The 12975-nt window shown below is 34.9% G+C and overlaps 1 protein-coding gene across 1 annotated transcript in view; it reads right to left on the bottom strand.

Moving 5' to 3' along the window:
• Window positions 1-558: 558 nt before the first annotated feature.
• Window positions 559-12975, bottom strand: part of LOC126237152 (uncharacterized) — a 235017-nt gene continuing 222600 nt past the window's right edge. Inside the window, exon 11 of the mRNA XM_049946997.1 lies at window positions 559-894. Within this exon, the coding sequence (XP_049802954.1) occupies window positions 662-894 (233 nt within the window). The 3' untranslated portion in view covers window positions 559-661. The remainder of the gene's footprint in view (window positions 895-12975) is intronic.

Genomic DNA, 12975 nt, shown 5'->3' with positions numbered 1-12975 from the left:
TTGCTTAAAAATACTTTGTAAAAGTTGCCTTTTTTATGAGAATCCTGTCGGAGAAGAAAAATCTTATTTAGTGCCAGAGAGTCTATTCCACTTTGTGTATTCAATGGCAAATCAAGTTCAACTTAAATATAGTTCATACTTTTGGTGGACAGAGGCCTGGAACAGCCTGTATATATGTGTGTGTGTGGGGGTGGGGTTGGGGGGAGGGAGGGGGGGGTTGTGTGGGTGAAGCAATTTAGTTGTCAGTTTCTTCATTTCTTCAGTCTCATCCTGATATTTTAATTTGTGTTCAAGGTAGTTTCATAAAATACTCATATTGTTATAATGGTTCAAAGCTTTAATCATTTACTTCTATCATCATGTGACACAAGAACAATCTATTTTCTGTTCAGCTGATGATCCCTTCAGAGTACTGCAATTTTTTGCCTAGCAACATGACATCATATGATAAAAATGCTTCATTTAGAGAACATATTTTTATCCTGAATTTGTAACATAGTGGAGCATCTTAAATATCTCAGAGTTTAGAGTAATATTTATAGCATTTAAAAAACAGAATTCAAGAATTTTTAAATTTATTGTATATAATAATTTCTGAAATAATAGAGTTGCATGTAATGGTAGTTTTTTTGAGAATGAAATAAAGTAACTGCAGAAAATATCATGCCATGCCTATGTAATATACTTCTAGGAGAGACAAACAAAGCAATAATGCCAGTAAACTTCCATAGGATCTTGATCCAGCAGCTTCTTCATGGTAAGTCCACTTCCAGTTTCCACACTGAGGAAAATCTGATGGAATTGATACCATCTCATCATGCCCACCAACTTTCAGTACTACACCCATACCAAGTTCTGCATGATTTGATATATGACAGTGAAAGAACCAGTATCCTGAAAACAAAAATAAGGAAAAATAAAGTTTCTATGCTACAACATTTGAATATCCAAAAATCACGCCAGCTCGGAAGTTCATCCCTCTTTCTGCAGAATAGTGTACTAAATATTAATCACAGAGTATTTCCTCTCGCTTACAGCATGCCTTCACTTGCTGTGCTTCACTGTAAACATTCTGTATGACACAACACTTTGTGACTAATATTATATTCTGTAGGTGGCTGACAACATAACAATCATCAGAGTAACATACAAAGAAGCAGCTGTACAATCAAAAGAGCAACGGGTATGATCATCACTGTAACTGGAACTTTGTTTTGGGTCATCAGTCTTCTGGATGCTTTGATACGGCCTGCCACGAATTTCTCTCCTGTGCCAACCTCTTCATCTCAGAGTAACACTCGCAACCTACATCCTCAATTATTTGCTGAATGTATTCCAATCTCTGTCTTCCTCTACAGTTTTTGCACCCTTCTGCTGCCTCTAGCATGATGGAAATCATTCCCTGATGTCTTAACAGATCATCCTGTCCCTTCTCCTTGTCAGTGTTTTCCAAACATTCCTTTTCTCTCTGATTCTGCGCAAAATTTCCTCATTCCTTACCTTATCAGTCCACTTAATTTTCAACATTCGTCTGTAGCACCACATCTCAAATGCTTCAATCCTCTTCTGTTCCGGTTTTCCCACAGTCCATGTTTCACTACCATACAATGCTGTGCTCTAGACGTACATTCCTGGAAATTTCTTCCTCGAGCTAAGGCCTATGTTTGATATTAGTAGACTTCTCTTGGCCAGGAATTCCCTTTTTGCCATTGCTAGTGTGCTTTTAATGTCCTCCTTGCTCTGTGCATCATTGGTTATTTTACTGCTGAAGTAGCAGAATTTCGTAACTTCATCTACTTTATTACCATCAATCTTTGTGTTATGTTTCTCGCTGTTCTCATTTCTGGTACTTCTCGTTACTTTTGTCTTTCTTTGATTTACTCTCAATCCATATCCTGTACTCATTAGATTGATCAGTTGATTCAGCAGATCATGTAATTCTTCTTCAATTTCACTAAGGATAGCAATGTCATCAGCAAATCTTATCATTGGTATCCTTTCACCTTGAATTTTAATTCCACTATCGAACCTTTTTTTTTTTTTTTGTCCAACATTGCTTCTTTGATGTACATATTGAACAGTAGAGGTGAAAGATTACATCCCTGTCTTACACCCTTTTTAATCCAAGCACTTAGTTCTCGATCGTCCACTCTTATTATTCCCTCTTGGCTTTTGTACTTATTTTTATTACCCATCTCTCCCTATAGCTTACCCATATTTTTCTCAGAATTTCGAACATCTTGCACCATTTTAGATTGTCAAATGCTTTTTCCCGGATGACTAATCTATGAACATGTCTGGATTTTTCTTTAGTCTTGCTTCCATTATCAACTGCAATGTCAGAATTGCCTCTCTGCTGCCTTTACCTGTTCTAAAGCCACCATCTAGCACACCCTCAGTTTTCTTTTCCATTCTTCTGTATATTATTCTTGTCAACAACTTGGATGCTTGAGCTGTTAAGCTAATAGTGCGATAATTCTGCACTTGCCACCTCTTGCAGTCTTCAGAATTGTGTGGACGATATTTTTCCAAAAGTCAGATGGTATGTTACCAGACATACATACTACACACCAATGTAAATAGTCGTTTTGTTGCCACCCCCTCCCCCCCCCCAATAATTTTAGAAATTCTGATGGAATGTTAGCTATCCCTTTTGCCTTATTTGATGTTAAGTCCTCCAAAAATCTTTTGAATTCAGATTCTAATACTGCATCCCTTATCTCTTCTAAATCGATTCCTATTTCTTCTTCCATCACATCAGACAAATCTTCCCCCTTATAGACACTTTGAATGTATTCTTTCCACCTATCTGCTCTCTCCACTGCATTTAGCAGTGGAATTCCTGTTGCACTCTTAATGTTACCAACCTTAGTTTTAATGTCACCAAAGGCTGTTTTTACATTGCTGTATGCTCAGTCTGTCCTTCTGATGATCATTTCATATTTGATTACTTCACATTTTTCATGCAGCCATTTCATCGTAGGTTCCCTGCACTCCCTATTTATTCATTCCTCAGCGACTTGTATTTGTGTATTCCTGAGTTTGCCAGAGCATTTTTGTACTTCCTCCTCCCATTGATCAACTGAAATATTTCTTCTGTTACCCATGGTTTCTTCGCAGTTATCTTCTTTGTACCTATGTTTTTCTTTCCAACTTCTGTGATGGCCCTTTTTAGAGATCATTCCTCTTCAGCTGTACTGCCTACTGAGGTATTCCTTATTGCTGTATCTAAAGCCTTAGAGAACTTCAAGCATATCTTGTTATTCCTTAGTACTTTCATATCCCACTTCTTTGCGTATTGATTCATCCTGACTAATGTCTTAAACTTCAGACTACTCTTCTTCACTACTATATTGTGATCTGAGTACGCCTTAAAATCCAGTATCTGATTTCGAAATTTCGTCTGACCATGACGTAATCTAACTGAAATTATTCTGTGTCACTTGGCCTTTTCCAAGTATACTTCCTCCTCTTGTGATTCTTGAACAGAGTATTCACTATTACTAATTGAAATTTGTTACAGAACTCAATTAGCCTTTCTCCTCTCTCATTCCTTGTCCCAAGCTCATATCCTCCTGTAACATTTTCTTCTAGTCCTTCCCCTACAACTGCATTCCAGTCCCGCATGACTATTAGATTTTCATCTCCCTTTACATACTGTATTAAAATTTCAACGTCCTCCTCATATACTTTCTCTATCTCTTCATCTTCAGCTTGCAACGTCAGCATGTATACCTGTAATATCACTGTCGGCATTGATTTGCTGTCGATTCTGATAAGAACAACCCTGATGCCTTTATGATGTCATAAACCTACTCTCAGAGCAACACTAGTAACCCTAAAAGAAATATTTATTTATTTCATGTTCCGTAGATCTCGTATTGTGAGCACGTCACATGAGATGTGGATCGAGTCAAACATACAAAACAACAAACATACAAAAAGTTACAAAACAGTCATCATTAAATATATAAAAAATGTTCTACATAACTGCATATAGTTAACATGAAGTTTAGAGGAAAAACAGATATTGTACATATAACAGCATATTTTTTTGAGTGTAAATACAAAATTTCATGTTTTAATTTGGAGAAAAATTGCAAGCACATTTCTTTGTTAACAAGATGGATAATTCTATCTAAATGCTATTTCCCTTTTTGCATCATAAAACTCTTCTAATGTATAAACAGACATATTTAACAAATATTCCTTTAGTTTTGCTTTTAAAAAGAGATTCATTTTCTCTTAAAAATTTTATCTGGTCAGGGAGATGGTTAAAAATTTTTGTTCCTGACTGTTTGACACCTTTCTGAACAACTGTCAGGTTCTTAATTTCACAATGACGATTTTCTTTCCCTCTTGTATTATATTTGTGTTAGTTCCTATTTGATGGAAATTGTGCAGGGTTCTTAATTACAAAACACATCAGCGAATACATGTACTGGAATACAGTGGTCATTATTTGCAGCTTTTTCAAAAGGTTACTGCATGATGTCCTAGGGGGTACTCTGCACATAATTCTAATAGCCCTTTTCTGGGCCAAAAAACTTTTCTTTGCCAAAGCTAAATTTCCCCAGAAGATAATTCCGTAACACACAACGGAGTGAAAATACCCATAATATGTGGACGTAATAGTCGTTAAATCTCCAATGGAAGACATCATTCTGATTGCATACATAGCTGAGCTCAATTTTTTTAGGGTTTGTTGTATATGGAAGGACCATTTCATTTTGCTATCAATATGTACTCCAAGAAATTTAAACACACCCATTCTTTCTATTGGTTGATTTCCACATGTTACATTTATTTCTCTCACTTTTTTGTTTTTGTATGGAACTGGATAAAATTTGTCTTACTTGAGTTTAGAGAGAGACCATTAACACTGAACCAGTTAATCACTTCAGAGAGTATGTTGTTAACTGACTCCTCGAAATTAAAATCTGATTTTCCACTCATGAAGATGGTGGTATCGTCAGCAAAAAGAGTAAATTTGCAAGGCAGGCTTGCAGACAGTGGTAAATCATTTATAATCATCAGAAACAACAGTGGCCCCAGAATTGAGCCTTGAGACACACCACAACTAATGGAAGTCCATTCAGACTCAGCGGAGGTATCCCTTGACTCATCTGAGCTGTTTAAAATTACTTTCTGCTTTCTTTCCTGAAGATAAGATTGCAGCCAGTTACCTGAGACACCCCTTATTTCAAGTAGTTTGGCTTTCTGCCTGAGAATGTGGTGATCTACACAATCAAATGCCTTTGATAAGTCACAGAAAACACCAATTCCTATAATTTTTCTCATTTAGACATTCAAGTACTTCATTTGTAAGTGCATACACTGCATCCTCAGTTGAACAGCCCCTCTGAAAGCCAAACTGGCTCTTGTTGATAAGTCTGTTCATTATGAGGTGTTCAGTAATTTTATTGTGCATTAATTTTTCTAGAATTTTAGAGAAGGCTGTTAACAGTGAAATAGGGCAGTAGTTAGTGAGCACAGCTCTATCACCCTTCTTGTGTAGGGGCTTCACAATGGCACACTTGAGTCTTTCAGGAAAAATGCCTTGTTGAAATGATGCATCAAAAATATGGCACAGAATATCACTAATCCATATACATGAAAATTTCAATAAATTATTGGATACATTATCTACTCCTGCAGAGTTCTTACGCTTTAAAGACCAGATGACTGTTTAAATTTCCTCTACAGTGATAGGATTAATATACATTTCTGGTATTATGTTGGAGTATGCATCCTGACATAAAGTCATAGCTTCCTCAACAGATGGCCTACAGCCAATTTGTTGTGTTACTGACAGGAAATGTTTGGTAAAAATTTCAGCCACACTTTTTTGATTTTCTATTAAGTTACCCCCATGCCTGATTTTTAGGTCATCTGTGTCACTTGTTTTTGTCTTTGTCACACTTTTTATAATGTTCCAAATTGTTTTCATTTTATTATTAGATTTATCTATTTTCTCTTTATAGAAAAGGGCTTTTGATTTGTGTATTACTTTCTTTAAAATTTTGCAGTACAATCTATAATGATTCTTTTTTTGTGTATCATTAGTTGTTCTGATTTTAGCATAAATATCTCTCTTAGTCCTGCATGACTGTTTAATACCTTCTGTGATCCAAGGCGTACTTACAGAATTTGGATTAATATTTTTGGCTCATTTCTTTGGAAAAGATTCTTCGAAAAAGCAGAAAAATCATTTATAAAATAGTTAAATTTGTCATTAGCATTATAACTGTTGTAAATAAAGGACCAGTCCATTAGCTGCAACTTACAGTTGAAGGATTCTTTTGCCTCTTTGTTCATTATTCTTATACATTTCCACTGGGGAGATAGTTTAACAATATTGTTAACGCTATAAAGAGTGATTAATTGACCATCATGGTCTGTGAGACCATTTATAACCTGGTTTACATTAATGTTCTGGTATCTAGTTACATTTAAAAATACATTGTCTATCATAGTTTGGGAATCTGGTGTGATTCTAGTGGGAAAATTGATTACTGAATTCAGATTATTAGTGGACATCACATTCTGGAAGTTACTTCTATTGTTATTATCAGTCAGACAGTCTACATTAAAATCATCTAAGGCTGGAATATCCTTTGTTTTTTAAAATAAAACTGATAATACCCGGTCCATGAGACTAAAAAGCATTTTTATGTTTCCTGATGGTGCCCTGTAAACAGCCAGGACTATTAATGAATTGAGATTGGTTTTTATTTCAGTAGCACATGCTTCAAAATGTTGGTCCATACAGTATTTTGTAATGTCAATTACTTTGTAATCAAAATTTTCCTTAACATATGTTGCCACTCCCCCCATTTCTTTATTTACTCTACAGTATTGGGTTGCTAAGTTGTAACTTGGTAAAAAGGGCATGATGCAGTTGCTAGTAACATGGTGCTCAGTGAAGCACAATATCTGGACATTATTTATACAGTCTTTCTCATTAATGTTGATAAGCAATTGGTCTATTTTGTTAGGGAGGCTTCTCACATTTTGATGAAAAATTGATAACCCTACCTTCTTTATTTTGTCAGTACTGTTATTTCTTGACTGAGATTCCAGAGGAGTCTGCCTAAAGTCATGTGGTAGTAAACATTTGACATTGTTTAGGGTATTGGCTTTTTCTTCTTCAGGCCTGCACATAAAAAATCATTGACACCATTCTATCTGTTGTAGTTGTCTTCTCATTCGTGGTTGCTGGTGATACTATTGGCTGCCTGGATTATTCTGTCATCGCTGGGACTGATGCTCCTGTTAATGTAGCTTTTGTTGACTTCACCTTTTCAGGTAGACCTACTGCTTCTGTCACTGTTCTCTCTGTTGACATGTTAGCAGGAGTTGTATTTACAGTACCATTGCTTTTGAAGTGGTAATCAACTGATACTGATAACTGCTCGACTGTTTTTGGATACATCATTGGGATGGCTGTATTGTGCACACTGTTATCTTGCAACTTCTGTTCAGATGCATTCCATGTTTTCTGTAGTTGCACCTTTGAAGTAAGTCCACACTAAGAAAATGTGCATTTGGGTACATTTTGCAGATCTTGTGGAACTGCCTGTTTGCCCTTTTAATTTCGAAATTTACGCAGGAAGTAGTCATCAGATTGTGTCTGTGAGGTATTCCAGTTACAATTACGATGCTCTCTCTTGCAGAATGTAAAACTTGCTTCAGGTTACCGATAGCAGATGCTAGTTCATTTCTATAAACATCATTGGCTCCCCCAATCAACACAATACTTTTGTTTTTGTTTTCTAAATATTCCTGGTCGATACTTTTGATAACTTCCTTCATGGGTGCCCCAGGTTTAACAAAGCCACATGCTTTCACGTTGAGTTCATAACGAAATATTTCTCAGAGATTTCGTTCATGACTGTTAGAGTAAATAACTATTTCTTCACTTTTACCAAACACCTGTGACTTCTTACACTTTTCTTGTGCTAAATTGTTCACTTCAGATTTTTCTACAGCTGCGGTGTTTGCGGGGTGGGTCAATTTATGCACACTATCAGACATCTTGTGGAGGCCGTCAGGTGTAAAAGGGGTTGGTCTGGCTTGACACACATCACACCAAATCAGAACTTTTGCCCCTGCTGACCATATGTGCTAAATTTTAGTCCTGTAGAGCTGTTTTGCAAATAGTCCTGCAATCGGCTGTGGGTAGCGTGTGCTTTGGTGAGTTGCTCATAATCCACAGTATGTTTGATGGCTCCAATGCCAAAAAAATAAATAAGTAAATATTGGCTGCTATGTTCATAGCTCCACTAATGTACCTCAAACCTGTTGTGAATTGGCTGATGAGCTCCAGCTGTTGGGACTGAATTGAGGAGCAGCTGTCTTTGTATGTACTAAAAGCAAAAGTTATTGGTTTATGATCTGTATGTATAGAGTATGGTTTTGCTTTCACATACAAATATGTTAATATTGTTGCAGCTGCAGATACACTAAAATTAAACTTCTGTAGCTATTAAATTGTAAACTATTAATGTAGCTAATTAAAACAACACTTAAATAATAATGACCTCTTTTTAAAGTCAACATCATAAGGTGCTATGTTTTGTATAACCACTTATGTCATTTTGGTCTTTGATTATTATTTTAAGTCTTTCTGCACATTTACATATTACTTTTTACCTACTCTTGTTTTTGTCTACTACATTATTTCCTCTGATGGAATTTTATTTTTTGCTTCTAAAAATTTTTCCCAAATAAGCGCTTTTCTTGTAAATCTCTTATCATTGAATGTTAAGTTCTGACACAATGTTTCTGTTTTTATCCTCTTGTTTTCCTTTTGATATAATTTTTATTGCATCTCTTTTTTCATATGGTATCTATTCTAGTAATAACCCACTGTTGTTTATGTTACATACTATGATTCCCTGTTTCCCCTCTTCTGTTACTACTTCATACACTGTCCAAAATGTGGTAGCATTTCACTAATGTTAGAAGCCCTTGAATTTCATATGTTGTACTCTTTTATTAGCTAACACACTACCTGTATGTGACCACTTTGATTAGTTTTTTATTTTTATATTTTTAAAAGGGAAAAGGTGGTATCCTTCCACTTTTTGTCCTTTTTTTCTTTGCATCCAGAAGATAAATTTCACTCTAAAGACTCGTGAGAAAGTTTTCTGACTTTCTTATTAATTAATACTCATTCATCTGTAGTCAGTGTTAAGCTCCATTTTAGTGCCTCTTTCATTGGATGAGTAATGGCAATGCAAGAACTACGACAGCAAATATTTGATTTAATGTTTGCAGCACTTAAATAAATATTAAGTAACCTGTCTCAGTATTAAATCCTATGGTCTCAGAAGCCTATCTGCCCTTTATTTGCTCTTTACTATGACATGTAGGTTTATAGGTGACACACCTCTTCCTTTGATAGATGTCCACTATAACACATTTCGTTATCCTTCCAAAAATTTATGCTTGTCGGTACTAATAGTTCGGTCTTGATTATTAGAAACCCAAGATTTCATCAAATTCCACATGATTTGATGCTTATTTATGGCTGCCCTGTCAAAATGAATATTGTTTTCACTTTGACAACTTATGTTGCATTCCACAAGACATCTCTGTGTAACTTGTACAAACAGGAATGTTTAATAATTGGAACACTGGAAGAGCATTTTTTATAAATAATTGAAATAGGAACAACTATAGAATACTAGTGGGCAGACATGGTTAAAAATTTTAGAAAACTTCAAATTCAGGAATTTTTGTAAAAAAAACTGTCACCTCAGAAGACAGACAGGAATGAGGAACAAGATAAATTATGGTACACATTTAAGAATGAAGAGGAAAATAAATTCTCTATGACTGAACTCTCTCCCTTTTTCTTATGTGTCAATCCTAGGTGAAAAAGCTATTAAATGCATAAAATGCAGATTATGAATAATTAGTATTATTTATTTATTTATTTATCTCTTGTTCTGGTGGTCCATGTGTGACACTATCACAGGATATGGAACGTGTCAATTTTATAAGCTTATGGCCAGAATTTATGGTAATACAAAAAACAAAACAAAAACAGTAAACAGTAACTTAGGTCCCACTACAAAAAAATACATTTTAGAGATAGATAGAGATTACAAAACAAAAAACAGTAAACAGTAACTTAGGTCCCACTACAAACATACATTTTAGAGATAGATAAAGATTACAAAATAATAAGTGTTATAGAGAAATAAATATTGCAAAATATATGTTTACAATAAAAATATTCAGTATTACAAACACAAATTTGGGCATATATTTGCAATTTACAATACAAGAAATTTTAAACACTGTAGTTCAGGAACTCTTCTAATGTATAAAATGATCCTTGCAATAGGAACTGCCTTAAGGTTTTTTTAAACATAATAATAATAATAATTTTATTGTCTTTAAGCCATTACAGAAATAGACAAAGTCATACATATAATACAATACAGTACAGTACATGCTATAGAAGGACAGAATTGTTAAGAACTTTACAGTTTAATATCACAGGTCATGAAACCCTTTACATTGTAGAATGGGTTTACAACTAACCAGTCATAAAGTGTTTGTTTGTATTGTTGCTCTGGTAAATTTTGTATACCTTGTGGAAGTTTGTTAAACAATTTGTGGCCCATAAGTTCATAACTGTTAACTGATTTTGACAGTCTGTGGTAGGGCTTATAGTTAGAGCTGTTTGTCCTAGTGCTGTAACAATGTATATTTGCCCTGCAATACCATCTGCTGGGTTTTGCTTTCATTAAGCAAGAACCCATTTGCTTTAAACCAGAGTGAAGCTTGCTCAATTGTCTCTGTAACACATGTTTTAAGGCTATTAAAATCATTACTGCTGTTCAGAATAGTTGTATCATCAGCATAGAGTACTGTTCTGGATTTGATAAATGATGGCAGGTCATTTATCATTATTAGGAAAAGGAAAGGGCCCAGCATGGATCCCTGCAGAACACCTACCTCAACTTGTTCTATACTGGACATTTCTTTCCCAACACAGACGGCTTGCTTACGGTTTTGTAAATATGATCTTAATAGCTTAAGGCTGTTACCTTTAACACCATAAAAGTCCATTTTTTCGAGTAGTAGTGTATGTTCTACACAGTCAAAGGCTTTGCTTAGGTCACAAAAAGTCACTTGAGCAAAGCATTTATCTTCAAATACTTGATGGATGTATTTAACAACGTTGTCTATGACATCAATGGTTGACAGGTTTTTCCTAAAGCCATACTGTGATCCACTTATTAATCCTATGTTATCAAAGTAAACAGATAATTGTTGGTAAATTATGCATTCTAGAACTTTTGAGAAAACTGGGACTATGGATATTGGCCTGTAACTTGAGGCAGAATTTTTATCTCCTTTTTTATGTACTGGAACTACCCTAGACAGTTTAAGCTCATCAGGGAAAAAACCCTCCAGTATACACTTGTTTATACAATATGTTAGGGGGTACACTATACAGTCTATTACTTTCTTAAGCATGTTACAAGACAGGTCATATATGTCTACACTGTCTGATGATCTTAACTGCTTCACTATTCTTAACACAAAACCAGGTGAGACCTCAGAAAAATTGAAGATACTTGCGTTTGTTGATGACCTAGCAATATTTTTTGACAGTAACTGTGATGAGCTGATTTCAGGTTTAATTATAGCACTTCCTACTTCCTCAACTGATTTAATAAAAAAGTCATTAAATTCCTGGGGAGAGATACTAATTTTGTCACTTCTTTTATCTTTGGCGACACTATTTATTAGAGTCCATGCTGCTTTGCACTTATTGGTGGATTTCTCAATACTTCTGAGATTGTGTGCTTGTTTGGCTTCCACAATTGCTTTTTTGTACTCATTCCTAGATCTAACATAGGCTAGTTTAGCATGGTTGGTTTTCAGATTTGTATAAATATTGTACAACAACATAACTTGATTTTTCATAGTAGACAGCTGTTTTGTATACTATGTATTTTGTCTATTTGGAACTTTTGCTTTTAGGACTCTGTCAGTTACTTTGCATTTCTTTATTGGTATGCAGTCATTAAAGTGTCCCAAAAATGCTTTGAGAAACCTATCAAATAGTACCTTTGCTGGCAGATAATTGCTTAGAGTATAATGTATCTCATCATAACACAGGCCAAACCAATCTCTGTAAGAAAGGGACGTACGAAACCTGTCAATTTTCTCATCTGTGACTGGTCTGGTGACCACAACTTCTGGGACAAGCTTATTTACATAACTCTTATCAAGAGGGAACCTACTTGTATAATTTAAAGATACTGAATCATGATCAGAATATGGAAATACTGTCAAAAAACATGATTCTTCTATTGTTTTAAAATTTACAAAAATATTGTCAAGACATGCATGTTCTCTTGTAGGTTTGTTATTGACTGAATGTAGGTTGCACTGTCTTAGTAGGTTTTGGAGTTCAGTGACAGTACGTTTTTGTGTTGTGACATCGAATTCAGCATTCACATCTCCACCTACCACAATATCATAACGTATCCATCTAGTATCTGTAAGTACATGTAACAGCAGGTCCAGTTTTTCTAAAACTACATTGGTTATACCCTTAGGTGACCTGTACAGGGAAATTACAACTAACTTAAAACTGTCTATTACTATACCAGCAGCTTCAAAGTTCTATTCATCACACAGAAAATCTAGATCTAATCTATTGAATGTACCGACTTGTTAACATATATTACCACACCACCTCTTAAATGCAATTTTCTGCAGTAGCTACTGGCTAAAATATAACTATCAAATTTAATAAATGTAAGTTCACTCTCACTAGCCCAGTGTTCACTTAAACAAAAGATATCAAACTTATTTTCTAATCCAAAGTCACTGACAATAAATTCTTTATCCCTTACTCCTTCAATGTTAAGATAACAGATTATAAAATCAAACCTGTCTTTCATTACAGATGCACTATTTTGCTGAGAGGCTATTAAATCT

Source organism: Schistocerca nitens, chromosome 2 (genome assembly GCF_023898315.1).
Source record: "Schistocerca nitens isolate TAMUIC-IGC-003100 chromosome 2, iqSchNite1.1, whole genome shotgun sequence".
NCBI lineage: Eukaryota > Metazoa > Arthropoda > Insecta > Orthoptera > Acrididae > Schistocerca > Schistocerca nitens.
This window is presented reverse-complemented; position numbering and strand designations above follow the sequence as displayed.